Source organism: Mustela erminea, chromosome 8 (genome assembly GCF_009829155.1).
Source record: "Mustela erminea isolate mMusErm1 chromosome 8, mMusErm1.Pri, whole genome shotgun sequence".
Classification (NCBI taxonomy): domain Eukaryota; kingdom Metazoa; phylum Chordata; class Mammalia; order Carnivora; family Mustelidae; genus Mustela; species Mustela erminea.
Window position 1 is genome coordinate 12881419 of NC_045621.1, and position 27990 is coordinate 12909408.

The 27990-nt window shown below is 43.1% G+C and overlaps 2 protein-coding genes across 9 annotated transcripts in view; one reads left to right on the top strand and one right to left on the bottom strand.

Moving 5' to 3' along the window:
- The first annotated feature begins 1324 nt into the window (after positions 1-1324).
- Positions 1325-26508, top strand: CASP8 (caspase 8). 3 transcript variants are annotated; one of them, XM_032354422.1, is made up of 11 exons: positions 1326-1591; positions 2118-2219; positions 3968-4033; positions 12850-13187; positions 16807-16912; positions 17738-17876; positions 17983-18027; positions 18421-18506; positions 20291-20432; positions 23038-23536; positions 24753-26508. In XM_032354422.1, the coding sequence occupies exons 4-11, from the start codon at positions 12883-12885 to the stop codon at positions 24886-24888; spliced, it is 1458 nt and encodes a 485-aa protein (XP_032210313.1). In that variant the 5' UTR covers positions 1326-1591; positions 2118-2219; positions 3968-4033; positions 12850-12882; the 3' UTR covers positions 24889-26508. The 3 variants fall into 3 exon arrangements, with proteins under 3 accessions (XP_032210314.1, XP_032210313.1, XP_032210316.1); XM_032354423.1 differs by lacking the exon at positions 3968-4033 and having other exon boundaries at positions 1325-1591; XM_032354425.1 differs by lacking the exons at positions 1326-1591; positions 2118-2219; positions 3968-4033; positions 12850-13187; positions 16807-16912 and adding an exon at positions 17093-17437.
- A 127-nt stretch (positions 26509-26635) lies between these two features.
- FLACC1 (flagellum associated containing coiled-coil domains 1) overlaps positions 26636-27990 on the bottom strand; it is a 32893-nt gene continuing 31538 nt past the window's right edge. For 5 of the 6 annotated variants that reach the window (XM_032354430.1, XM_032354426.1, XM_032354428.1 and 2 more), the window contains one exon: positions 26637-27709. In XM_032354430.1, coding sequence (XP_032210321.1) covers positions 27589-27709 — 121 coding nt within the window. In that variant the 3' untranslated portion in view covers positions 26637-27588. Of the gene's footprint in view, positions 27710-27990 lie in introns of all 6 variants that reach the window. The other variant, XM_032354431.1, reaches the window with a different exon arrangement.

Below are 27990 nucleotides of genomic sequence, written 5' to 3' on the forward strand. Positions count from 1 at the left end.
CCATGGCTGTGTTTTAATGTATAGACAATGACCAGCTGCTTAAATGTATGGCTCTTCTGTCCACAATGGTCGTTTCAAATTGCCTAGGGAAGGGAGACTAGTGTGTTAGAGCGGAAAAATCCTTGTGTTTGGTCCGACAGGATTGAGTTTGAGTCTATGTATCTGTTTGAGTGTTTGAGCGTCCGTTTCCTCATCTGTAAGGCGGGTGAATAATTCTCCCCCAACCCCCGCACTGTGGGGCAAATTAAGAGATAATCCAGGTAAAGGTACAACATATAGGAATTATATTATTGCGTGTTTTAGTTCTAAAAGGTGCAAGATGTGAAGGCGAAAGGGAAGAAAGCCCTTAAACACATTCACCCAGGAAACAGAGACGGAGGGTGTGGAGGAGTTAGAAGACGAGGGAAAGCTAGAGAGGGCCTGGGGCTCGGAGTCCTGGAGGACAAATCTCCGCCCTCTTACCACTCTATCCAATGGCCTTGAGATCACGACCTGACCTGAATTCAAGAGTCAGAGGCTTAGCGGCGCCTGGGTGGCTCAGTCGGGTAAGCCTCTGCCTTCAGCTCAGGTTATGATCCCAGGGTCCCGGGATAGGGCCCCTCTTGGGGCCCCCTGCTGAGCAGGCTCCCTGCTTCTCCCTCTCCTCCTTACTCATGCTCTCTGTTGCTCTCTCTGATTCTCTCTTTCTCAAATAAATAAATAAATAAAATCTTTAAAAAAGAGTCAAAGGCTTAACCCACTGAGCCACCCAGGTGACTCCCAAGCAGGCAGCTTTTATACCTTTTAGACAAATAATCAATTTGTGAAAAATGGACAAGAGAAATTAGTTTGGGCTTGGGGCAGTAAATTAGTGAGGAAGTTACAAGGTTTGCTTGGATAGTTTTCTCAGCTCTCACTTCCCTATCTTTGGTGGTGAGGATGTCTAACTCCTGGTACAGGATGGGAACTTTTACATCCGAGATTTATTTCCTGCTTGCAGGAGGAAAAGAAGGTTCAAACTGTCCTTCTTGCACTGGTTACTTCTCAAGAAACTCTAATTAAAAATAATCCATATGCAAAGTGGTTTATTTTGGGGGGCATACTCTGCCCCCTTCACTAACCAGCTAGTTTACATGTTGACAAGTGGCCAAAGTTCCTCTTCTGAATGGTTGGAAATTGGACGTCGGTTCCTTTAAGAAGCATTTCTTGTTTGAGTGAGTCATCCTTGTCCTTTTGCTTTAGGAATCAGATTTATTTTCTAGAGGTTTCTGTTGAGGAATTTTTTTTTTCTTGCTAACGGAAGACCAGATTCTGCTCTTGTCTCTTGGGACTTGTTTTTTTTTTTTTTTTTTAAGCCCGGCTGAATTCACTAGTAAATTTTGAATGTGAAGAACAGGAAGTGAGTCCACTGAGGGAGGCAGAGGTGGCCTTATCGAAAGTAAAAGAAAACTTCTTCCTGGAGGAGTTTCCATCCACACTCTCCTCATCCCCACCCTCTTCCAAGGGATTTTTCTCGGGCTGGGTGGACAGGCCTTAGGAGTCTGTGACGTTAGGCCGTTCGGGGGTCTTGGCATCGGGTGCTCTGTGGATGTCGCTGGGACAGGGGGACCAGGTGAGTGCCTGGTGCAGAGTGGCTTCTGATAGCGTGTTTCCCAGACTCATTCAGCAGGCGGAGTGGGGACACGTCACGGTCCTGCCGGGGCCCCACATCTCTGAGTGGGCTTTCTCTCTGCCCTGCAGCCTGGGGCCTTGCTACATGGGATCTGAGGGATCTCCAGTACTCTGCTACATTCCCGCAGTGTCTCCCCTGCCGCCTCAAATACAGACACAGTGTCTCTCTTTCTGCCTGATCAGTTTGGAGATCCCAAAAGACACTGTTTACCTACTTCCTTTGTTTTCTTTACCATGTGGGCAGAGGGTTGAGAGCCCGCCGACCGCCTTCTGCCATCTCCGCAGCAAGCCCCCATCCTTCCTACCCTCCCTGCTGCCTCCCAAAACATAGCTCTTAAAAACTTTCGATACTATCCCTGAACTGGTCTGTATCTTTGCAAGGTCTATCACTGTTTTGTGTGTACACACTATTTTTTCACTATGAACCGGAACAAGTAAGTCATTTCTCTGTGCTTCTGTTTCCTCAGCATTAAATGGGGTTCGTACTACCTCATGAGGTGGTACTGTGGATTTAAGGAGATAATACATGGTAACTGCTTGAGGCTGTGCCTGGTGCTACTAAGTTCTCAGTAAGTATTAGTGATTGTTCCTATATATTGGTATTATTTGGATTGCATTTTGCTCATTCTGCTTCTTTCTTTCTTTCTTTTTAAAGATTTTATTTATTTATTTGACAGACAGAGATCACAAGTAGGCAGAGAGAGAAAGAGAGGAGGAAGCAGGCTTCCTGCCGAGCAGAGAGCCCAATGTGGGGCTTGATCCCAGGACCCTGGGATCATGACCTGAGCTGAAGGCAGAGGCTTTAACCCACTGAGCCACCCAGGCACCCCTGCTTCTTTTTTTAAAGGGAGAGCTCTGGCACTTGAAATTCCCTGTTTTGCCAGGTCCCAGTTTCTGCCCTACATGGTATTACATGCCGGGCAGACGTCACAATCCTCTATAAGGAAGAACTAAGAACTTTCCCACCCATCCTTGGTCTGGATCCCACCTGCAAACCTTGGCCAATCTGATGGGTAGAAAGTAGGTACCATGTCGCTTCATCTTGTCTTTCTCAGATTATTAAAGTTTCTGAGCATCACCTTGTACATGCTTTGGCTTTGTAAGCATCCCCGTCAAGGAGCTCCCCCATTGTCCCTCCACGGACTTTCTTCTTCTCGTGGATTTGAGGGAAACATTGGTAGCTCATGAATATCGCTCCCCCGTGGCAGGTTCTGGGAACACACACGTGAAGGGTGGGGTGTGCTCCTGCCCTTGTGAAGCTCACAGCCCCGCACAGGAACTGGCCACAAAATAGTGGAATGAATGCTGGGTGGGGGGAGGGGAGGCTCAGGAAGCATCAAGAATCAGGGAATCCCTCCTAGGTTAGGATTTCCCTCCTAACAGGATTTCCTTCTGTTGCTGTGTTCTCACTTGGACTTCACGGGCAGAATCTAATGGGAGTGAAGGTCATGGAGGGTTCATTACCCAACCCTCTACTGGTGGAAAGACACTTCCTAGACACCTCCGTTAATCCGCTTGGCTCTAAGATGCTCTCGACCCTCTGAAACTCTTATTCTATTTGGGGAAAGAAAAAAGACAGTTTCTAAAAAGGGCAGTGTTTGATTTTTTAAAATTTCTTTACATCAGAAAACATTTCAGTTGATACACAGCAAAAAGGCTTAATGTGTTTTGTGCAGTTCCATCTCTAGGGCCCAGACCATGCTAAAGACCCTAGGATTTGTTTTTCTCTTGGGTAAGGTCATCTGGGCCTCTCAAGAAAGGCCTTTGATTCCAGACGTTTCCAGTCTGCTGAGCGTGGGATCTGGTGGTCCTGGAGCCCAAGGGGGTGACCCTCATATTCTAATGTAGATGGGAAACCCTGAGAGTTAGCTGTGGGGCTTAGCAGACCCTCTGAGAGCCATGATTTAGGCCCCACAGTTTTCAGATCTCTCAGAAGTTCTCGGTCAATATTTACTGAATTAAAACATTCAGGTCTTCATAATGAACCCAGAAAAATCTGTAAATTCTTGAAATAGGAAGAGAGGGGGTTCTTAGTTACCATCCAATCCAACTTTCTAATTTTGGAACGTAGTAATGAGTTTGCAAAAGCAGAACGACCCATCCAAAGTCTCACAGCCAGAGCCAAAGCTCAGGTACCCAGTTTTCCACCCAGAACCCTGTCCCCTGTTCCTCTCAGATTGTTAAGTTCTGGAGGTCGGATTGTTGAGTTCTGGGAGGAGGTGCTGCTCCTAAATGAGTCAGTCATTTCGTAAACAGGAAGTAGACTGAGCAGTTCCTGTTCTCTCTCGGCTCTTCACTCTTGTTTTATTCACTTCAGGAGAAAACAGGCCTGTGAAGAAGCTGCTGCCTCTGTACTGTGAGGGTCCCAGGACTGGCTTCTTTGGTAAGGTTGGTTGGGCCTCCCGGAAGAAAGACCTTTAATTTTAGAATTTTCTAGGCTGTGGAGGGTGTGTAAACCATAAGAGTTAGTCGTCCCTCTGAGAGCCATGGCGAGAGCCCCGTAGACTCTAGATCTCAAGGCCCTCTCCAGCTTAGGTGAGGTTTTTCTGGAATGCTCCAAGTTCGACTGTCTGTACAGAGACCTTATCCTTAATTAAATCATGGCCTAAGCAGGGGTAGAGTTGGGACTCCAGAAAGAGGTGACACCGTCTAAATCCAGGCCCCGGCACATACCGGTCTGATTGTCACTTTCTGTGGGGTCCCTCTCTCTACCGCAGTGGGTTTATTAAGAATTCCTGGTTTTGAGTTTGGGGAGTATTTTTGTCTTTCAAAAAATTTTTTATATTTTAGTCTTTGAAAATATTATGATTACATGTCTATTTATTTGGTTGAATTCCTTCACTGACTTCCATTTGCAACTAAGATACAATCTGAATCTTTGCAGGGCCTGTCGTTGAAACCCTCAAGGGAGATGCTCAAATCTGAGCCTGCCACCTCTCCTACGAGCTTGTTTCTAAACTGATTTTTCACAGTAGTAATATGACAACGATAATAGAGAGATATAAATATTTGTATATCATAATATAAACATTTATATATATCAAATACTTTGGGGCATAAATTTATTATTACAAATATTAAAGATATATATATAGTCTAATACAAATCTATTTATATGGAGTTATGATTTAATAGATACCATATAATTGAAAGTGAAAGAAAATTTCCTGGCGGTATTATATCCCCATCCCTTTCTTCTGCCTTGTGTGCACTATATATGAAAATATTCAAATATATATATATATATTTTTAAAGATTTTATTCATTTATTTGACAGACAGAGATCACAAGCAGGCAGAGAGGCAGGCAGAGAGAGAGAGGAGGAAGCAGGCTCTCCACTGAGCAGAGAGCCCGATGTGGGGCTCGATCTCAGGACCCTGGGATCATGACCCGAGCTGAGGGCAGAGGCCTCAACCAACTGAGCCACCCAGGTGGCCCTATATATTTATTTTTTAAAGATTTTATTTATTTATGTGACAGAGAGGGACAGCGAGAGCAGGAACACAAGAAGCGGGGCGGGGATGGGGGTGGGTAGGGAGAGGGAGAAGCAGGCTCCCCGCTGAGCAGGGACCCTGGGATCATGACCTGAGCCAAAGGCAGATGCTTAACGACTGAGCCATCCAGGCACCCGAATTTATATCTTTTATATATGTATATAAACACATTATATGTATGTGTTCATACACACACAGATACAAGTGGAAGGAAACCACTAAATGTAATCAAAGCATTACTTCTGAATGGTGACTTTCTTTTTCTTTTTATACCTTTTATACTTTTTTTATACTTTTCTGGACTTTCTCTGAGGAATAAGTGTGACTTCTACATATTTTAGGATCAGAAAAATACAACAGCAAACGTTCTTTGAAAAGTATTACTGTAACAAAGTTTCTAGCCCGTGGTCTTACACAGTAAACCTCAGTCCCATAAAACAAGAACCATGCCACGGTCCGTGTACCTGTGGGTCACAGTGCCCAGAGGCGGCCCGTTATCAAAGATGTGAAATTCTGTTGCAGATAATTGCTTTCCAGGCACTATGACTAGAGAGATGTGTGAGCTAAACAAACCAAGACTGAACGTTATGCCATAGGTGTCTGGTAAAACCTGGACCAGAAATGAGGCCTTGCCAGATCTCCATTTTGATGTGATGCAAAAGTCATTGAGAAAGCACTGTCTAATTATTACAAAGATAATAAAGTGAATGAGATGAGCCAGCTACAGAGGACAGGCGCCGAGTGCCAATCGTGTTCTAACCAAACTCATGTCATCCTGGCCTTGGATTGTTTTATTATTATTATTATTATTATTATATACTGTCAGAAAATGCTATTGAATATGTAACAGAAGCCTTAAAGAAGCTTCATTCCTTTGGGCTCTGTAGTTCCTACTTCTCAGAAATTATTCTAAGAAAATAATCAGAGGTATACATGGAGATTTGCACCTTAAGATCTTATTCTAACTGTAAGCAGAGACTGGTTATGTAAATCATGTCCAATCCTATGATTCTGTACTTTACAAATTTTAAAATCTGTGCCATAGAAGAGAAAATTGAAGATATCAAGATATACTTACAATATTACCAATGAAAATTCCACTTATACCTCAGAAGTATGATATGATAAAATATGAGGGAAAATATAAGTATGTATATAAAATGCTTGGTAGGAAAGATAGTAAAATTTTATTAGGTGATTATTGTTGGATGGTAGAACTATAGGTAATTCTTTTTTTTAATTTTAAATTTTTTTTTAATTAAAAAAAATTTTTAAATCTTTTTATTTTGATTTTTTTTACTATGGGTAATTCTTATTTTCTTTTTTTCTTTTCTGTACTTTCTAAAATGGATACAATAACCACATTTTCAGAAAAAATTATGGAGGGAAAAAAAAGATTCCACTTTCGTTTGGTTCTTTGGTTCATTTGATTCTGTAAACGGAGATTTTAACAGAGGTTAGAACTTATTTAAAAATTTTAAGGACGTTGGAGCTAATGGTGCTAGACACCACGGGACCTAGTTTAGCTCCTTTCCAGCTTGTGAATAAAAATGGGTTTTTAAAGTAGTGATTTTCAGGGTGCCTGGGTGGCTCAGTCAGTTTCGCGACTGCCGTTGGCTCAGATCATGATCCCAGGGTGCTGGAATTAAACCCGGGCTGGCTCTCTGCTTCTGTCTCTCCCAATGCTCATGCTCTCCTGCTCTCTTTCTCTGTCAAATAAATGAATGAAATCTTAAAAAAAAAAGGAAGTGGTGATTTTCATCTACATGTAAGTCCACGTAGAATAAGTAATACATATACACCCTAAAAAGTCAAGCAGGAAGCTTGACTTGTCTGCGGCCCTGGCCTGGTGGGCTTCTAGTCCCTCTTCTCCCACACAATCAGCGAAGCAGCCTTCTGAGGATTGGTTCTGTTCAAGGATCTTCTGTGATTACACAAAGCCACATCGTTGTATGAATCCCACAAACCTGATCATGGTGGTCTTCCTCTTCTTTTTAAATACTGCCGTCAGGTTTCATTGAACTTCTGACATGGATAAACAGTGGTTTCTGCCCCTTTGTTCTGTCAAGCAGTGCTGCTATGAAGAGCTCTGTACATGTTTTTAAGTACATCACTAACGTAGGAGAAACTCCTGGAAGTTAAGTGTGGGTTTCTTTCATATTCTGACCTCTTCGGCCAAATCACTCACCTGTTCCTGTTTTCATTTTCACGGTTTCAAAACTCTGTATTGCAAGTTTTGTGCTTCGCCAATTTGGTAGTTGAAAAGTGGTCTTTTGTAATTTCAGTTTGCCTTTTTTAATTTTTTTGCAGTGAATGAAGTTGACCATCTTTTCAAATGTTTAAAAGCCATCGGTTTTTAAAAAATTAAGCCACCAGTACTTACTTTTCTCTGAACTGTGTGTTTATGCATTGGATCGTTGGTCTTTATCTCTCTCTCTCTCCTTTTTTTTTTTTAATTGACTTTAAGAAAATCAATCCTTTTTCCACTTTCCCCCCAAGTGCAAGATTTATTTAGTTTTAGATTTTTGTCTGGCTTATTTTGGCAGAATATTTTAGTCGTTATTTAAGGACATTCATCATCCTTTCTGAAATGGTTTCCAGTTTTTTGGTCATACTTAGAAAGTATCACTTTTTTTTTTTTAAATCACTGCATGATTATTTTAAACAATTCTCCAAAGTTTCTTTCCTTCATATTTTAATGTTCAGCTTTGAGTCTCTGACTCATCTGCAGCTTAATTTAATGTAAAGAATTAAGTTACGATCCATTTCAGTTTGTTCTAGAAGTCTGCCCGATCGTTCTAATCCCATGTACGGTGTGTTAACACCTCAAGGTGGATAGCCCTTTGTGTAGGTGGGTTCACTTTGGCTATTTTTCATTGTTAACTTCTAATCAAAATGCTACTTTTTAGTTTCACTGTTAACCTTCTAAAAGAGACAATGGACTGTACTATTTGTATTCTTTGGAAATCTCATACTAAGATTTTCTTTGTGGACAATTTTTCTGACTATTTGGTATGTGTTTGAAAGGACGTGTATTTGCTACTGAGACGAAATACGGTTAGAGTTTTCACCTGGGTCACTTTGATCTACGAGTCTCCTACTTAGTCTACTAGATTTTCTATTTTCTGAGAAAGGTATGTGGAAATTTCCTGCTATTTTGGGGGCAAATAGGTTCTCTGAGTTTTCTTAAGTTCTTTTTTAAAGTTTAAGTTCTTCTAATACTTGCTTTTCTTTTAAGAACACAAATATGGGGTGCCTGGGGGGCTCAGTTGGTTAAGCTACTGACCCCCTTTTTTTTCTTCCTTGAATATGTAATGGAAATCATCAATGAAGCTGTGGAGGGCTACAGTTTTCTCTGTGGGAATGTTTTTAATTGCAAATTTATTTTTATTTTTTTCAGTTTTTATGTATCTTTTTTATTAACATATAATGTATTATTTGCTCCAGAGGTACAGGTCTGTGAATCATCAGCTTACACACTTCACAGCACTCACCATAGCACAGGCGCTCCCCAGTGTCCATCACTCAGCCACCCTCTCGATAACCCCCCACCCCTCAGCAACCCGCAGTAAGCTACTGACTCTTGATACCAGCTGAGGTCTTGATCTCAAGATCGTGAGTTCAAGTCTGCATCGGGCTACAAGCTGGGCGCTGGGTGGGGAGCCTACTTGAAAAACAAAACAAAAGACAGTTGTGGTTGTGTTGCTTCCTCCTCTGATCTAGTCTCCTTTCCTGGTTAATATGCCCTTGGTATGTCATTTCCTGTTCCAAGATTGTCATTTCCTGTTCCTCCTTCACTTACTCTCTTATACAACTTCAAACCCAAGAACACATTTAAGTATTTTAACAGTAGTTTCATCTACCTGAGAATATCTGCATACATTCTTCTTACCGTATTACAGGAAAAGGGCTATTCTTTCTTCACTCCTTTGCCGCCAAGTTCTAATTTTCTCCTTCATTCCCCAGAAGAAAATTTTGAATTTGCTATGTCTCTTCCCAGAACCCCGTTACCTTTTTATTTTCTACTTTTGCGTATGTCTCTGTAACCACTGAAAATCGAATTGCTTTGAGTATTTTTTAAAAAGTAGACACATTTTTAAAAATATTGCAATTGCTTTTTCTACTTTTTTCTAGTGTCCTAACACATCTTGGATTGCTCTTGTTTTTATTTCAGAAGATGGAGTGCATTCTGAACTGCTGCACAGTATTCTGACTGTAACTTCGTTTATTTAGCCGTTTCTATACTGATGAACATTAGGGATGTTTCCAGTTGTTTCGGGCTGCACATTGTGTTGTGGTGACAGTCCGTGCTCATATCCTGTTTAGCACACGTGTGTTGCTATGGGGTGTGATTTAGGCAATGAACTTGTGAGTTTGTTCAGTCAGTTTTGTTTGCTACATTTTGAACATATGCTGTTAGGTGTGAGCCACATATTAAGCTGTGTTTTCTAAATAGAAGTATTTTCATGATAATTGATTGCTTTTGTGAAAGATCTGCAGCCTTTGGGAATCCAACGCAAAGTGTATCTGTCCAAAACACTTCCTTCTAATTTCGAGTCATGAAAACTTGTCTAGACAAGGGTGTACATTCTAGAGTAAAAAGGAGAAAAAGGTTTTGCTCCATAATTCCAATTCTAAGAGAGAAACCATCAGAGATATGCACAGGATGTATGAAAAAGCTTCTCAATACAATATTATTTTTAAGAGTAAAGAAACTGAAAATTCCTTAAAATAAATTTTGATATATCTGCATGCTGGAGATCAAGAAACACTAAAAATAGGGGTCTCTGGGTTGAGTGATTGCCTTCCACTCAGGTCATGATCCTGGAGTCCCAGGCTCCCTGCTCAGCAGGGGGTCTGCTTCTCCCTCTGACCCTTGCACCTCTCATGCTCTCTCTCTCTCTCTCCCTCTCTCATTCTCTCTCTCTCAAATGAATAAATAAAATCTTAAAAAAAAGAAACATGAAAAATATTCCAAAGAAGAATATTTAATGGTGGGGTAAATGTTCATTCTAAATATTAAGTGGGGAAAAAAAATAGGTGTATATACCTGGATATGCAGCTTGATTCTGATTTTTATATAAATGTATATGTGATGTGTGCTATCTTGTGTGTGTGTGTGTGTGTGTGTGTGTGTGTATGATAATGATAACTGTGACCATTTTATGATTTATTGTATTTTTAATTTTCACGCACACAAAAAACACTACTTCCATAATCAGAGTGGGGGAGGGACGGGAAAGGCATTCTTAAAAGAAAAACTAAAAATTTCAAAGTCTCTCAAAGCACTTTATAAAAATATTAAAACTTAACCTTATGAGGCAAATTAAAATGTTTCTGTTATTTAATTAATGTATTTTGAGAGAAAGAGAGAGAGAGAGAGCGAGCTGTGTCCACAGGGGATGGTGGGAGTTGGGAGAAGCAGAGGGAGAGGCAGGGAGGGAATCTTAAGCCGGCTCCCTGCCCAGTGCCGAGTCCTATCCAGGGCTCGATTTCATGACCCTGAGATCATGACCTAAGCCGAAATCAAGAGTTGAACCCTTAACCCACCTAACCCAGGTGCCCCCCAAATACTTACATCTTAACGTCAGATATAGAAAATACATGGATCCTGGTTCACTTGCTCATTATGTCAAGTAATAGAATCAGGATTTGTGTTTTCATCCAAGAATGTTAGCCAGTGCAGGGAGCTTAAGGACCCCAAACCTCGCCACTTTGCTTCCGGGAGGAAAGAGGTACAAACAGGTTAAGGTCGTTTGAGGTTAAGGAAAGTGCCCAGGAGCACGGACTCTGTGGGGTCCAGGAAATGGTGGAACTGGACAGGAAGTTAAAGGTTTTCTAATTCAAGGTTCTCAAACTGCCGCTTTCTGGGAGCACCTCCTAAAGTATGGCGTCAACCAAGTGTTTTTCAACTTTGTAGAGTTTGGAAAAACACTGCTTCCTCATGAGTGTCCCACCGGGGAAGTGGGAAGCCAGGAGGGCGAGGGAAGTTCTCAGGTGCCCAGTTCCTGTTGGGTCCCCACAGCCAGGATCTGTTTCCTTCTTTTGGGTTAACCCTCATTTGTTCATTCATTTTTCGTCATCCCTGCACATGCCTTATAGGACTTACTTTAGTCAAACACCTAGGGGGTGGGGGTTGTGATCCCCATTTTACAGAGGGAGCCCCTAACCCTCAGAGGACCTGAGCGGCCGAGGCCTGGGGCCTGCGTCCCAGAGGGGCTCTGATCTAACTTTTGTCAGACCCTAACGCCCCCTACTCTGAACCGTTGCACTCCCGCCCCTTCCCGACAGTCAGCTGCTGGCAAGCTTCCTGGCTTTGACCGTGATACGGCACTGGCCTTAGGGAGCTGGGTCCCACGCCTGTTCCTATGAAGAATCCAGTACAAACCGGCGCCAGGGGCTTGTTTTATCACAAACAGGGGCCCATCAGAGCAGGGAGAGTTGGGTGTGACTCAGGGGGCTCATGGGAGGAGGAACAGGTCCTGGGCCGTTTGCGTGAAGGGTGTCCGGGATTTCCAGAAGCCCTGCACTCTCCTTTTCTACCTGCCCAAACATGTGTGTGAAGGTATTATGTCATCTGATTTGGAGACAGTTTGAATTGGAAGGCTGACAAAATTCACTCGGTTTCATTTCCAGTCGTGGGGCCTTGATCTGCCGTGGGTGCTGATCCCGAGGCCTTTGGGGGACGGCACTGCATCCTGTCTTCCTGGCACCATGCTTTCAGTCAGACCCCATCACTTCCCTAGCCTCCTGCCCTTCCAATCTATCCCCCATACTTTAAAAAAAAATTTTTTTTTTGAGAAAGAGAGTAGGAGAGAATGCGTGCATGGGGGAGGGGCAGAGGGAGAAGCGGGCTCCCCACTGAGCAGGAAGCCCAGCCAGGCCCCTGGGATCCTGACCTGAGCCAATGGCAGATGCTTAACCGACTGAGCCACCCAGGAGCCCCCATCCTCCACACTTGAAATGTTAATCTCATGGGATGCCTGGGTGGCTCAGTCACTAAACATCCGCCTTCCACGAGGGTAGGAATCCCGGGGTCGGGCTCCCCACTCAGCGGGGAGTCTGCTTCTCCCTCTCCAGCTCCCCCGTGCTTGTGTTCCCACTGTTGCTGTCTCTGTCAAATAAATACATAAAATCTAAAAAAAAAAAAAAGAGTCCCCCAAACTGGATGACATTACAGTCCTTAGTTCCCCATCACCTCTAGGACAAAGCCTGAGCCCTTGCCCCCAGAGTACGAGGCCCTGTGTAAATGGTTCCTGGCCACAGCTTCACCCCTTCTCCCACCATCCCGGACCCTTCGTAGTTACTTTACTGAGCTCCTCGCACCTGCCTGAATTGACTTGAACATTCTCGCCCCCCTCTTCTGCATAAATTACTTCCTGCAAGAACTGTCCTTTCCCACGCCTTCCCAAAGGTGCCTTCCTTCCAGGAAACCCTTCTCCCTGGATGAGTTAGGGTTCCTTCCTCTCTATTCCTGCGGTGCCCTGGTCACAACTCTCTGACCGTTGGCTAATCTGTGCATCTACCTCCTCAAATAGTGAGCTAGTTGAGAGCAGAAACGTGTCCTGTTTGTTTTTGTCTTCCCGGTGTCCTCAGTAAAATGTCTGGTGTAGAGCAGAGATAATAACACTTCACGAAGGAACACACTTGTGAGCGGTACTTCTCTTCCTCGGCTGAAAGTAACATTGATTGTATTTTGACCTAGGCTACCACAACCCTCTCCTGACACTTGGACAACATGAATTTCAGTAAATGCCTCTATAATATTGGAGAACAGTTGGACAGTGATGAGCTGGCTTCCCTCAAATTCCTGAGCATGGACTACATCCCCCAGAAGAAGCAGGAGCCCATCAAGGATCCTCTGATGTTATTCCAGAGACTCCAGGAAAAGAGACTGTTGGAGGAAAACAACCTGTCCTTCTTGAAGGAGCTCCTTTTCCGAATCAACAGACTGGACCTGCTGGTCACCTACCTGGACACCAGCAAGCAGGAGATGGAGCAAGAGCTTCAGATCCCGGGCAGAGCCCAGATCTCTGCTTACAGGTGGGGACAGCCTCCACAGTTCAGGCCCTGGGAGGCGCGGGTGCAAAGGACACATCTTTGCGGGTGGGGCCGATGGCCGGTGTCGGTGTCGGTGTCGTAGGACCTTGGAAGTGCCTCGAAGATGTCTCACCAGGGCCAGATTAAGAAACTTAGAGATCTTGTATACAAATAAGAAAAAAAAGTTAAACCGTAAATTTTACTTTATGGTTTTTCTTGCAGGAAATTTTGTTTCCAAAGTGAAACACAACCTGTAGGTTGCTGACATGAAAACAGCCGTCTGCTGAACGTTCTCTCCCTCCGTTCTGTCTGCTTCTGTTTGCCTCTGCTCTGATGATGTCCACATAAGGTCATTGCTTTGCCCACTGCTGCTTCTCCAAAAACCCTCTCCCACCTGCTCGTGGGGAACTGCGGGAATTCTCAGTGGGGTTCTGGGCTTTTTTATTCCATCCTGAAACACTTGCATCACAAAGTTCTCCAGTGAGGGGTTGTGTGCTGCCTGTTGGTCCAGGCCGCCCAGGCGGGACCCCACTAAGACTGCTGAGCCCAGTGGCTGCCAGGAGAACAGTGGTGACCTCAGTCGTGTGTCCTGCTGCACGCCTTGAAGCTGGGCCCCTCCCTCCCTGTGGGACTGTGGGTCCCCAGGGCTGCTAATGAGCCATGTTCACTGTTACACCTTCAGGGTTTTTTGTGTTTTTTTTTTGTTTTTTGTTTTTTGGTTTTTTTGGTGCAAAAGGTGATTTTGTTAAAACACGGGCAGAGAGACCAGCACTGGGGTTTTGAGGGAGGACTGATGATAGAGGTAATAGACTTTAAAAACAGGCACACAGTACCAAATTCTGTCTTCCAACATGTCCTGTTGCCAGACACTCCTCAACGTTGTTTGTAGCTTCCCTTCGGAAAGCTTCTCCTCAAGTCTTAGCTATGGCCCGTTTCACGGCCTTGTCTCTCTGGCCAGTAATGACGGCATGTGTGACGGTGAGTCCTCACAGCCAGGGCTGGAGGCCACTGTACCCCACCTGCCCGACCTATTTATGACTGCCCTGGTCCTCAGTGTCAGAGACCAGAGATTCTAGCATGTTCCTTACTGTACATTTCTCTGCTTGAAGCTTGAGCATTTTAAGTGACAGAAGAGATCTGCTGGGTGTAGGAGTTTCCTAAGGCTTCTGTGATAGCGTCCGACAAACTGGGTGGCTTGCCGCAGTGGAGACCTTCATTCTCTCACAGTTCTGCGGGCTAGATGTTCGAAATGAAGGTGTCAACAGGGCTGGTTCCTCTGGAACTCTGAGGGAGAGTTTGTTTCTTGTTCCTTCCTCCCCTCGCTTTGGGGGCTTGCAGGCAATCCCTGGTCTTCCTTAGCTTTTAGATACATCACCCCAGTCTCTTCTTTGTGCCTGTTTGTCCAAGTTTTCTCTTCTTTGAAAGCTACTAGTCATTGGATTAGGACCAGCCTTGGTCTAGTGTGACCTCGTCTTAACAAGATTATCTCATCAAAAATCCTTTTCCCAAATAAAGTCATATTCGCCCGTCCACAGTGGAAATGAATGGGGGAGGAGAGTCGGGGAAGATATTATTCAATATTGGATAACTTTGTTTTAATGCAATTGTGACACATTCCTAATGATTCTTTTCATTAAGACAGCAATTAATCCTTAAAAACAACAACCCTAGAACTAGGAAAGCCGGAGAGTCTCATCTTGTGTCCGCCATCTTGGTCTTCTGAAGGTTGCACTTCTTCTGTCCTGGAAGCAAGGCTAAAGCAAATTGTCAATGCCAGACAATGACCTGTACCTCTCTGTTGGAAGGTTGAGTCCATAAGAAGGGAGGATCTGTCTGTTAAAACATTAAAAAAAAAAAAGATTTTATTTATTTATTTGTCCGGGTTGGGGGTACAAGCAGGGATAATGGCAGGCAGAGGGAGAAATAGACTCCCTGCTGAGCAAGGAGCCCAATGTGGGACTCAATCCCAGGACCCTGGGATCATGATGGGAGCTGAAGGCAGAGGCTTAACTGAACCACCCAGGTGGCCCCTTCTGTTAAATATGTAACACATTAGCTTGGAAACAAAAGGGTCAGCACAAGTACAATCTACCATTATTCATCATGTTGGGTATTAGCCAGGAAATAAAAAGTATGCTAGAGTGGACCCTTTGAATTTACGAGAAAGCACTAGACATGTTTATTTTCAAATTATAATTGCTACGTATAAAGTCAGTATCTTATAAACTACCCAGGTTTATTTCTAGACAGTGATGGTACAAAAAAGCCAGTAGGTTCTAGTTATAAGGAAAGTGATAGGACAAAATACCTTGTAATAAAGTTAAAAGGGCAAGTAACTTTTGGCTGGACCCAATCTTGGCCAAACTGAGAAAACTTTGGAGAACTACTTCTAGGGTGGAGATTCCATGAGAGGAAGGATGAAGTAGATGATAATACTGAGAAACTTCTGTTTCTATGCTATTTTTATTTTCAGAATTTTAATATTCTAATTGTCTTTGGAGTTAGCATGTTTTTGTGTTATTTTCCTTAACACCACAATAGTGGAAGTTTTTGCTGACTTATTAAACATTCCTTTGTTACTTCTACAGACATATCCCAAGAACCTGTTATGGATTAAGAAATAATAATGCCTGTTGTATATTGAACAGTCAGTGTGTTGCCAAAGGTTGGTTTAAGCACTTTGGATAAACTTATTCATATTATTCTTAGTATGTCCTAATGGTGTATTTATTACCTACAAGTTTACAGAGGTACTTGAGCTGTTAGTGGGTGAGTTTGTGTCTGCAGATGGACAAGGGGATGGGTTGTGAGGACCACAGCATAAAGGGGTTGGGGCAGGGCAGCTGGGTGTGTTTGGAGAGGAGATGGGGGCCGGTGGTGAGGCGCGGCTAGAGAAGCTGAGGAGGTGGGCTGGGCTCAGTGCACAACGGTCTGTATTCTAGAACTAAGTGTGGGCCTTCATCCTAAAGTTGATGGCCAGGAGAGCACTGATAAGTTGTAATTAAGGAAGTGAGGATCCAGGACACCAAGGCGTCTCAGTTGATTAAGTGTCTGCCTTTAGCTCAGGTCATGAACCCTGGGGCCCTGCCATAGAACCCTCTCCTTGGACCTCCTGCTCAGGGGGGTGCCTGCTTCTCCCTCTCCCTCTGCCTGCTGCTCCCTCTGCTTGTGCATAGACACTCTCTCTTTCAAATAAATAAATAAATAAATAAATAAGTCTTTTAAAAAAAACCAAACCAACCCCACAGGAAGTGATGAACTAGTTTGCATTTTGAAAAGCATGATTTCCAAAACAAAAAGGTGTTGTTTTTTTTTTTCCCTACTGCAACAAGCTCTTGATTTTATAGTGAAAGACCAAGGAAAAACACAATTCACTTAACTGAAATGAAATGAACGTCATAGTGGACCTTAATTCTGTTAAGGGTGGAGTAGCGGGGCATGAATCAGTAGCCTGTCACCGCACCGCAGCAGCCTCTCTCCAAGGATTCAACTCCCAAATTATGTCATTAGCTGTCTATCTCAAGGGGAGGGGACTGGAATCAAGTTTCCACTGCCACTCCTTTTATCAACTGGGAAATTATTTGGGAAACCATTTCTAAAGTGTCTCCCTTTCCCACCACAGGGTCATGCTTTTTCAGATTTCAGAAGATGTAAGCAAACTGGAATTGAAGTCCTTTAAGTTTTTTTTGAGCCAGGAGATCCCTAGATGTAAACAGAACGATGATTCGGTAAGACCTGGTGTTTCACCCAGATTGGGTCCTGAGGCTGAGTCAGCCGCTGGGGACCGCTGCGACTGCGGAGAGGGCTCCTCCAGCAAAAGTAACCTGGACCCTCACTTTTCAGCGGGGGTTGGGGGCGGGGGAGAAGAAAAGAGGGGTCGGACAGCTGTGCTGCAGATACGATTCCCTCGTACACCGCGAAGTGCTGGTCACATTAATGGTGAGGCGCACGGCGGAGTCAGTAGCTAGGGAAGACGTGGTGGAGGCACAGCCCACTGCGGGACCCCACCAAAGCGGGCGACACGGTGCTGAGCTGGACGCCTCTCCCCACTTCTGCAGGCTCTGAGATCACGTGGGGCCTGGAACTCTGTGCGTGCGCGTGCGCGAGCATGCATGCGTGCGTGCGTGCGTGCGTGCGTGCTTACGTGCGAGAGCGCCGGGCTGGAGATGCATCAGGTCTGGAGAGACGTGGTCCCTGGAGGCTGCTGTGTCTCAGCCGTGCACCCCAGGCTGTTTCCCAGACGTCACTTAAAGGTGGCCCCGGGGGCTTGCAGCACAGGGCTTGGGGTCTGGGGTCTGGGTGACAGCGGATGTCACTCGTCCTCTATCTTCTGTCTTCCTGGGCCAGCAAAGACAGAATTGCTCCTCTAGTGCTCTCTTGGCTTCAGAGGACCAGGATGGCCTGTCAGGAGGGTCAGCTTCGGAAGGGAGGGTGCGCCCACTGTTAGGAGAAAGTGGGCTTAAAAAAAAAAAAAAAAAAAAGAGAGAGAGAGAAAATCTTATCGAAAAGCCAGGGTGGCTCAATCTTTATTTCTTTATTTCTTTTCCTTCTAGAACTTGTTTGATATTTTCATAGAGATGGAGAAGAGGGTCATCCTCGGGGAAAGAAATTTGGACACCCTGAAAAGAATCTGTGACCAAATAAACAGGAGCCTGCTGAAGAAAATCACGGATTACGAAGAATTAAGCCAAGGTAGAAATAACTTGACAGCTGTGAATTAGCAAAATGTATTCTTAAATTGACAGATCCCTGTATGTCGTGATCGTTTCTAATCAGATATGTTTCTTTTTTAATTCAGAGCAAACAATGATCCCGCAAAGAAGTCTAGATGAAATTTCAAATGGTAATATGCATAATATGTATTTAAGACTTTTCAGTTCCTTTACTGACTGATACCCCATGGCCTCCTCTTCTCACAACTTTCTCACACATCCCCATCTTAATGGCCTTGCTGTCCTAAAATCAGGAAGGCTCCGTGCTTACTTGTTGTTACCTTCTTTACACATTGAGAGATATATACGCCTGTTGTCAAAAGACCTAAACGTTGCAGCCCTGGGCGGGCAAGTTTAAAATAGGTGAGGAGTTTGCCAGTCAAAAGATTTTTTTTTTCCTGTGGACTGCAAGGATATTATGTTCAAGGTAGTCTGTGAGTTTTCTTTTTAAAAGGGACCTTATGGTATCCTGGGGGCTCTGTGTTTCTTTAGCCAAATCCCTTCTCTGCTATGTTTCATTCCAGATATGTCTCAGTTGCTTGTAGGGGAGAAATCCCTGAGGGTGCCGCCAATGTCAGACTCTCCAAGAGAACAGAACTGTGGATCAGAGGTGTGTGGAAGTTCGGACTCCTTTTTCTCTTTGCATTGCAGATTCTGGTTCTTGCATTCCTCAGCTTGTAAGCATCCAGATAAACTAGTAAGGGGCAGAAGCTTACTGGAAATTTCGAGAACTATAGAAAATGTTTGGAAACGGACAAATTTAAAATGTGACTTTTTAAGTTTCAGAAGTAAAAAATGTTAACATTTTATTTTTTAAAGACTTATTTACATATGAGAGAGAGCATGTGAGTAGGGGAGGGGCAGAGAGAGAGGGAGAGAGAATCTCAGGCAGACTCTCGCTGAGTACAGAGGCCGACGTGAGGCTCCATGTGAGGCTCAATCCCATGACCTTAGCACAAATCAGGAGTCAGAGCTTAACCGATGGCACCACCCAGGCACCCCTAAAATTTTATTTTAAAACCAAAGACAGAGGCCTTGGAATAATTGGAGGGCCGAGAAAGCAAGAAGCCTCTTTTTAGCAGCTGCCTCAGCTGAAGTGGGAGAAGACTTTGGGAGAAAAGTCTAGCAGGCCTGGGAAAAGCAAAGCCTTTTCTTTTAGGCTGACATTTTGAAACCGCTTCTCCATGCTGATTTAGGAGTAAGCAGCAAAGGGTCCTGATATAGTGGTCTCTTTGTTCTCATCTCCATGAGCCGTGCAAAAATTGCCTTTCTAGATGATCACTTTGATTTATTAACCTTCAAAGATTGACCAACCACATTCTGATTCATTAGCCTATTCACTCGTCTCTGTGGCGGGAAGCAGAGGAAACCCTGAATGTTCTCAGTCCAGGGGGGAGATTTGAAATTAAGCTGAGAGAGACCAGTTACAGGTGGGCTCCTGAGCAGATTACCAGACCTTTCTAGGTCTGAAAACTAAGGATTTGCCAAAGTCACGTGGCTCTTTGCAAGTAACAAAGGACCCTACCGAATGTCGTCCCACTGAGCAGCTAACTGTATGGAGTAGCAGAGAGATTAGGGTCCTAAGGTTATGATGTAGCAGAGCTAGGAATCTGAGGCCTTAGTGTGGAGCCCTTGTCTCTACCTTGAGGAGCTGCATGGATTTCCCAATAGATGCTGAGTATCTCAGCACTGAAACAGCCCTGGGAAAATCAGGACACGGGACCGTCTCTGACTGATACTGTCAGGTCCTAGTGTCTGGATACTGTAACCTGCAACAGAGCCAGCCCCGCCTGATGAGGCCGTCTCTCTCCTCCAGTCACTGTGGTCCTGAGAGCCAAATTAAGTCATCGGCTCTCAAAGTCCTGGGACCGTGCTGTGTCATGTGTGAAGGGCAGACCTGCAGCTGTTAGCCCAGATAGCTAGATGAGTTGACTAGATGGCCAACGGAATCACAAGGTGACAGACAGGCAGCCCAAAGACAGCATGAAGACATTCATTCATCATTCAGCAACTCCTGATTGAGTGCTCACAGATTACTAAATTCTAGCTCCTGCTGTGTTAGCTGCCTTGAGCAGAAACAAGAACAAGTCATGAAAGTATGTTACGATGACAACAGTATTAACACACGTGCCAAGGGTTCAAGAGGCACAAGTATCGGGACCCTGATTTTACGCACTAACTGTGAGGCCGAAGTCTGGGGATCCTGTGTCAAGGGAACGGGTGGAATCTAGTTTACCAGAGAAACGACGTCAAGTTGGGGGAGGCCCGCTGAAGGGCCCTTGCATCCCAGTTTGGCTAAGGGGACAGCTTGACTGTTTCCTAGGAAGTTGATTGTTCACATCTCACGTGTTTGACCCTCAGAGTCAGCTCCTGGGTTGGATTTTTGTTTTCCAGACATCGGACAAAGTTTACCAAATGGAAAGCAAACCTCGAGGATATTGTTTGATCTTTAACAATTATGACTTTAGCATAGCACGGAAGGAAGTGCCCAAACTTCACAGCATTAAGGATAGGAATGGAACAGACTTGGATGCAGGTACAGTAGAACCCTGAAAAGAAGTGAAATATTTCTAGTACCTAAGTTTTTTGTATCAAAAGGGGAGAACAAAAATTGTACCAATAGGGCCTCATATTTCAGAAAAAAAAAATGGATGTAACCATATTTCCTTGTAAAAGTGAGGAACATTCTTATATGTTTGCTAATTTTCTGCTCCTATTTTTTTAAGTTAATTTTTTCATCAAAGTAATGTATATGAGATAAAATATCAAATCTTATGAAAAGATTTATGTTAAAAAGCCACAGCAATAAGTTTTGCTTTTATTTTTATTTTTTAAAGATTTTATTTATTTATTTGACAGACAGAGATCACAAGTAGGCAGAGAGGCAGGCACAGAGAGAGGAGGAAGCAGGCTCCCCACTGAGCAGAAAGCCTGATGCCGGGCTCGATTCCCGGACCCTGGGATCATGACCTGAGCCAAAGGCAGAGTCTTTAACCCACTGAGCCACCCAGGGATCCCTAAGCTTTGCTTTTAATTCAATTTAATGAATAGTGCATCTGTAGAATTAGATGAAACATTAGGTGAAACATTGCCTTGGGATCAAGACCACATACAGAAGTTGCATTTATAAAAGTTGGGTAGATGAAATTGCGAGTCTTTAACAGATATAGCACTTTCTAATATTAAACTAGCCAGAAATTCTTTTGCTCAGCCTCTTTAGGAGGAACAACTTAGAACTTACAAGAACTTACAAGTTCAATGAAAACTTATGAGAACTTAAAAATTAGATGAAAAAGTAATTTTTAGCATGTGAACATAGAAATGGCTACTACTAAAAGTGAAAGAAATAACCCAGCCCAACCAATATATTTTTGTAAATGGTGTTTATGAGTTCTAACATCAGGTAATGACTTTTTTTTTAACCACATAAAGTTCAGAAAATTAATATAGGTTGACTTTAATCATCAAGACTTTGCTGATGGTCTCTTAACAGTTTATTCAGGCAGATCTAAGATTTCAGATGCCACAGAGCTTAAGCCCATTGACTATATCACTCATAGTCATATACCTTGGTCTTGAAGAAGAGACTTCAGGCCTTTGATTTCCATTCATTTACTATCAAAACAGGTTATTTATTTATTATTATTATTATTTTAGAGAATATGAACAAATGGGGGAGGGGCAGAGAGACAGGAACAGAGAGACTCCTAAGCAGGCTCCACATCCAGTGTGGAGCCCAATGTGGGGCTCCAGGTCACAACCTTGGCATCATGACCTGAGCTGAAATCAAGTTGCATATTTAACTGACTGAGCCACCCAAGTGCCCCACTATCAAAAAATGTTTATTAAAAAAATATTAAAAATATATATTTTATTGCATTTCTGGTCTTTTGGTTAAAGGGTAGGTGAAAGTTGCAGATATGGAGGATGAATCAATCTAGAGATCTAATGTACACAATAATGACTATAGTTAATACTGTATTGGATACTAGAAATATGCTAAGAGAGTGTATTTCAGGTGCTCTTATATATGTCCCACATACACACACAAAAAAGGTAATTAAGTACGTGAGGAGATATGTTATTAGCTTGACCGTGGTAATCACTTCATTGTGTAATTAGCTGTATGCCTTAAATATATACAATTTTTAGTTAAAATCAGGCACCCTGAAAATGTTGAAAGACTTTGACTAGAGCTTAGAGAACCTGAACAAAAAATAAGGTTATGCATATGGAAACAAAGCAATGAAAAAATAATGCACTTACTAATTCCAGGAAAGACAAAAAATTTAACAAGAAAGGAAGCATAATAAAAGAATATTATGTTTACATAGTACTAATGATTCAACTAAAAGTTGTAAATAACTATATAAAAACATCAATAGCAAAGTGCTCAAATTCATTACAGAATGGAGGTAAATACCGAAAAATAGTTGTTAAAAGTTGAAAGTGGTTGCCTTCATAAAATATGATGGGGTCATAGGGAGAGTTAGAGAAGGGATAGCTTTTTTGTAATAGGCCTTTTAGTTTTTTGAACATTCACATGTTGTATTTTTTTTAAAGATTGATTTGAGGGAGCAAGTGCAAGTGGGCGGGGGGAGAAGAGGGAGATGGACACGCGGACTCCGTGCTGAGTGTGGATCCTGATGTGGGGCTCAATCTCATGACCCTGAGATCAGGACCTGAGCTGAAAGCAAGAGTCAGACGCTCAACTGACTGAGCCACTCAGGCGCCCCTCATATTTTTTATTTTGTTACACAATTTTGAGAGAGTTCAAGGTAAAGTATGAATCTTCTCTTAATTTTTTTTTTTGCTTTTTATTCTGATTATGTCAGTAGTATTACTATTTAGATTGGCTTAATTGTAAGCCTAAATAATAGCTCACCCATCTTACAGACCAGTTGAGGAAAGAAAGAAGGCCAACAGTAGCATTCTCCCCTTTCTCATTTGCCTCAGGACTGGAAGTGTTTTCAGCCAGGGCGATAAATATTAGAAAACTATGGATATCAGCCAGTGTTATAAAGAGTCTTGTACTTTAGTTCCGATTCAGATTCTTAATCTGATCAATGTTCTCTCTAGCTCTGGACTGTCGTTTGAGACTTACTGTGGTGTAATAGGACTTGTCTCGTTTCTCTTTTCAGATGCTTTGCATCAGACCTTTAGTGAGCTTCATTTTGAGATCGTGCCTTTCAGAGACTCTACAGCTAAGGAAATCTGTGACGTTCTCAAATCCTACCAAAGCATGGACCACACTACCAGGGACTGCTTCATCTGCTGCATCCTCTCCCATGGAGACAAGGGCATCATCTACGGCTGTGATGGACAGGGAGTCCCCATCTGTGAGCTCACCTCTTACTTCACTGGTTCTAAGTGCCCTTCCCTTGCAGGGAAGCCCAAGATCTTTTTTATTCAGGCTTGTCAAGGGGATAACTACCAGAAGGGGATCGCTGTTGAGACCGACTCTGAACAGAATGAAGCGTGTTACGAATCAGACTCCTGTCAGAAGAGATATATCCCAGACGATGCTGACTTTCTGCTGGGGATGGCCACTGTGAATAATTGTGTTTCCTACCGAAACCCCATGGAGGGAACGTGGTATATCCAGACACTTTGCCAGAGCCTGAGAGAAAGATGTCCTAGGTAATTTTTGCCTCCTCTGGCCTTCATTTTTTTCTAAATTTCTAGTTATTGATGACACAGCTGTACTTCCCAGCTCAGTTGCGAAGTGGGAGAGGGGGGCAAATGTTAACATCTTCAGTTCATAGCTGGAAAAATCAGAGACACTTACTGCACAGTTTCTTTTATTCAGTGCCCGAAAGGACAGTTGGGGTGTCCTAAAGTAGGGAATGATGGTAAAGTCAGTCCAGCTCTGTTTCTAGGCAGAAACACGACTGAGCCAACTCAACTAGTTTCGGAAGTCTTCCAACGAGGTAATAACCCATTTCAGTGTTTAACATCCTCCAGCTCTTAAAGTTCTATCATAGCTAATCAGTCCTCTTGATGTGTTGTGGGAGATGAGTACTGAAGAGTAGAAACCCTTTGTTTTCCCAGTAATTTGGCCTGATGTGAAGCCACAAAATGTGAGGAAAATATCCTTCCCTCACTTATACCTTATGCTGCTTCCTTTAGTTAAATGATGGTTTTGTAGTCATAGTTCACCCAAAGGCACACATGGCCGACAGGTGAATAGCAAGACCTCTTCTAGCTCTGTAGCTCTTCGTGCTGTAAGGGTATGAAGAGTGAGAACTTCCCACGGCCGAGCAAGAAGTGAACCCTAACATCAGTACCATGTTTTCCGTTTGTAAGTTAGACCTTGAATCCTACAAAGGTAGAGGAACAGGTTGCCCAGCTCACCTGCTAGGGGAGGCTGGTGAGGAAGGGGGGAGCGGCTGCAGGAGACACTGGGTTTCTCTTGCCCGATGTGATCAGTGGTCACACATGTTGTATGAGATACAACATCAGGTAAGGACTTATTTTTTTAACTGAATTGAGTTCAGGAAATTAATGTAGGTTGATTTTAATCATCAAGACTGCTGGTGCTGATGTCTTGGGGGGGCACTGAGGTCATTACGGGGTAAGTGACATCGTACGTGGAAGAGTAAGGTAGAAACAGTTTAGGGGGAAAGAGCCCAAATCTGGATGTTGACCCTGAAGTTTCTGATGATCATTCGAGATCTTGAGTAAACCAAAGTTAAGTTATTAAGTTTCGAAGCTACTCCTTTACCTGGAAGGCTTTGATATGTCTTAGTTTAGCAACTTGGGATTTCAAATGCCCGATTTTTGAGGGAAGGGACCTGACCCTGAGGACAGCGGGTGTTGTTTCCCCACAGACGGTCACAGTGCTGTTGTTTTTCAGGGGAGAAGATATTCTCACCATCCTTACTGAAGTGAACTTTGAAGTGAGCAATAAGGATGACAGGAGAAACATGGGCAAACAGATGCCACAACCGACCTTCACGCTGCGGAAAAAACTCATTTTCCCTTGTGACTGATGCTTTAACTGCATAACACTATGCTTAATTTAATTTTGATAAAAGTGCTGCTACTGCTTTTCTTTTTTTTCCTTTCTTTTGGATGGCGGGAAGGGGCGAGAATGGGATTCAGTACAACCTAATTCTCATTCAAGTTTAAGCCCAACTCTCGGGCTTTGCAGTAATAGCTAGAGATTTATCGTCGTAGGTATGATTTTACTTTTATTTTTGATTTGATGAAAAAGTTTTTAGAAAGCCTAGAGTAGAGAAGAAAATATAGAAAGTTTAAAAGAAATGGAACATCGTAACTTGAGGTTCAAAAACCGTGGCAGAATGAACGGTCTTTGCACATGGCTCATCTGCTTTCAGCCTGGAATCATCTGATTCCCTGCAGTGAAGCATTTAAAAAAAGAAGTTAACGATGTCATTCCAAAGGTTCAGTCTGGAGCACAGAGTTAAGGGCAGTGCGGAGCTCTTCGAAGGCGTAAGAAGATGGGGACCGGGGAAAGCAGTTTCTCACTCCAGGCCTCAGAGTAAGTGAATGTTGTTCAAGTCCTGGGAAACACAGTCGAGAAAACCATAATCCTCCTTTCTGTGAAAGAGCTGCTGATTCCTCATTCCCGGTTCTTGTGAGAATTTGTTAGATTTACATTCCTGCTAACTGGATATGCTTCTACAGAGTAGAATGTGAGGTACAGTTGTTAAAAGGTACTGTTGGGACTTTTTATTTTCTTAAGGAACTCTAATCCGCCCCACCCCCCCCACCCCCCATTCCACGACCTGGGGCTCGAACACACAACACCAAGGGCAAGAGTCACACGCTCTACCATCTGAGTCAGCCCCGCACCCCTGAAAGTTCTTGTTACAAGGAAACAGCAGCCCACGAGCAGTCACTTGGGCTAACCCCCACGTCAGCAAACCCAGACTGAACAGCTAACCGAGACGCAGTTACGGTTCCCCGGGAATGTAATCTTCGGGCGGCCAGCGTGGAATTACCGGGGTCACCAGGGCTGACCGGCAGGATCAACTCCTCCCATCCCCCTCAGGAAAGTGACCTAATGCAGTGTGATCCGATTTGATCCTTACCTTTCCTCAGCTGGATTTCTGTTGTCGGACAGCATATGCTGAGGGCTGCCAGTGACCCCTCTCAGAGGTCACTGAGGGAGATTTTGGGGATCCGACTTAGCTAAAAAACCCCTCGCGTGTAATGCTCCCACATCCAACCTGATCTGTTCTGACGCGTGGACGGGCAGTCCCAGAAACCCCAGAGCTGCGCCCCCTTGAGCTACGGGGAGACCCTGCTTCAGGGACAAAAGACACTGTAACTCTGGTTAGATTTGGATTTCACAAAATCTAGGAGTTATTTTCCTTGTTCTTATTATTTGTAAGTAACTTTAATCCGTATTTGAAAGGAATGACGTTGACAGCATGTGGACTTTTCGTCCGGCCAGTCCGCCCTTTCCAGGCCATCCTCTACACTACTGTACAGTTTGTAAAAATATTATAATGTGAATTACTTTAACTCCTTTTCTCTTATCGCTTCTAAGATCTCTATATCCATCTATACCTCATTTGGTTTTGGTTTTTTTTTGCAAATGGTACTTTCCCCATTCATGCATAATTTCCTTGCTTTCTTTTTTTCCCCACTGCTTTCTTTTTTTCCTTTTTTTCTTTAGTTTATCCTAAATTTATTTTAATAATTCTAAATTTATAAGAAAGTCTTTTTAAAAAGATTTTTTCAATAGTATTTTTTCAATAATATTTTTAATAGAGTAAAATAGAATTTAACTTACTGTTGGCTATAGATTGGTTTGTTCATTTTTGTTTCTGTTGTTTGCCATTGGCATCTCACAGGTGGAAAACATTGGGATCACAGGTATGTTTCACTTTAGCCTCCTGATGTTGGCTCACACGGTTGTATTTTCTTAAAAAATGTGTTGCCCATATGTAAAAATTGGGACGGTGTCACATAAAAACCACAATACCTTTTTTTTTTTTTTTTAAAAATCAGAATATCTGACCACATCGACCATTCCAGTGCTGCCACACAAGAAGATGGGTTCACCCCCCATCCCCTCCTTCCCATCCCCTACATTCGGCTCCTGCCAATTACCATTTACCACTGTGGTTGTTTTTGTGATTATTTTTCCTTATGTCCAGTCCACTTCTCTTATTTATGTTGCTTGCCCTGTGGGGATTTGAATTATTTAGAGAAGGTGGCAACAATCATCAGAAACTTTTCCCAAATCATAGTTACAGGAAAGATGACTGAGAAATGGAGCAGTGGAGACACACGTAAGAGAAAAGATTTTTGGAATTGAATCAGTTAATTATTCTTGTTAGCAAAGTGCCCCAGGGGGACAAAAGCTAAACTTCAAAATGTAGTCAATATTTAATAGGAATTTCTTCAGCTCAGTGTTTTTGTAATGAAATCCAGAAATATGGAAGAGAAAATAGTACCTTGCCCAGAGAAAGAGCGATCCAGATATAGAGAACATCACCTTTCAATGAAGAGTCTTGAAAATCTGTATAATTGAGATGAGAATTCAAACATTCCCAATCACTTAGAAGAAAGCAGATTGTGAAAAGACAAAAGTAGAACCAAGGCAATCCAGCAACTAAACTCATAATACACTTTTTCCAGAAAACCTCACCAGAGTTCTCTAAGCCTAGAGAGTCAGTGTTCCTGCCATCTTTTGTATGGGAGAGCAACTTTTGGGCTCATAATTCTTGTTTTTCATTGCTGTCATCTTCTAAAATGTCAGAATCATTCTCATAAATAGAGGTAGACCTCCCACATCGTTCTTCATAAATTTCTTCATTCTTGGCAATTATTTTTTGCCTGTAAAGAAAGAGAAGACATATCACTACAGACTCAAAGGGTAGAAGGGCATTGAGCATATATGGGGGGGGGGATATGGTTTTCTTCCTTCACTGGGGGCAGTTGCACACATTACTTGCAGTGGTTTTGAATTTAGTGAGATACGATATTTATGTTACCAAATTCCCAAATGAGGAATATTCTGCTGAGGGGAAACAGAGTATGCCGTTCCAAAATACGCCACCTTGCATATTGATTAGTTTGAATTAAATTTACTTCAGCAACCACCAATACACGAAAGA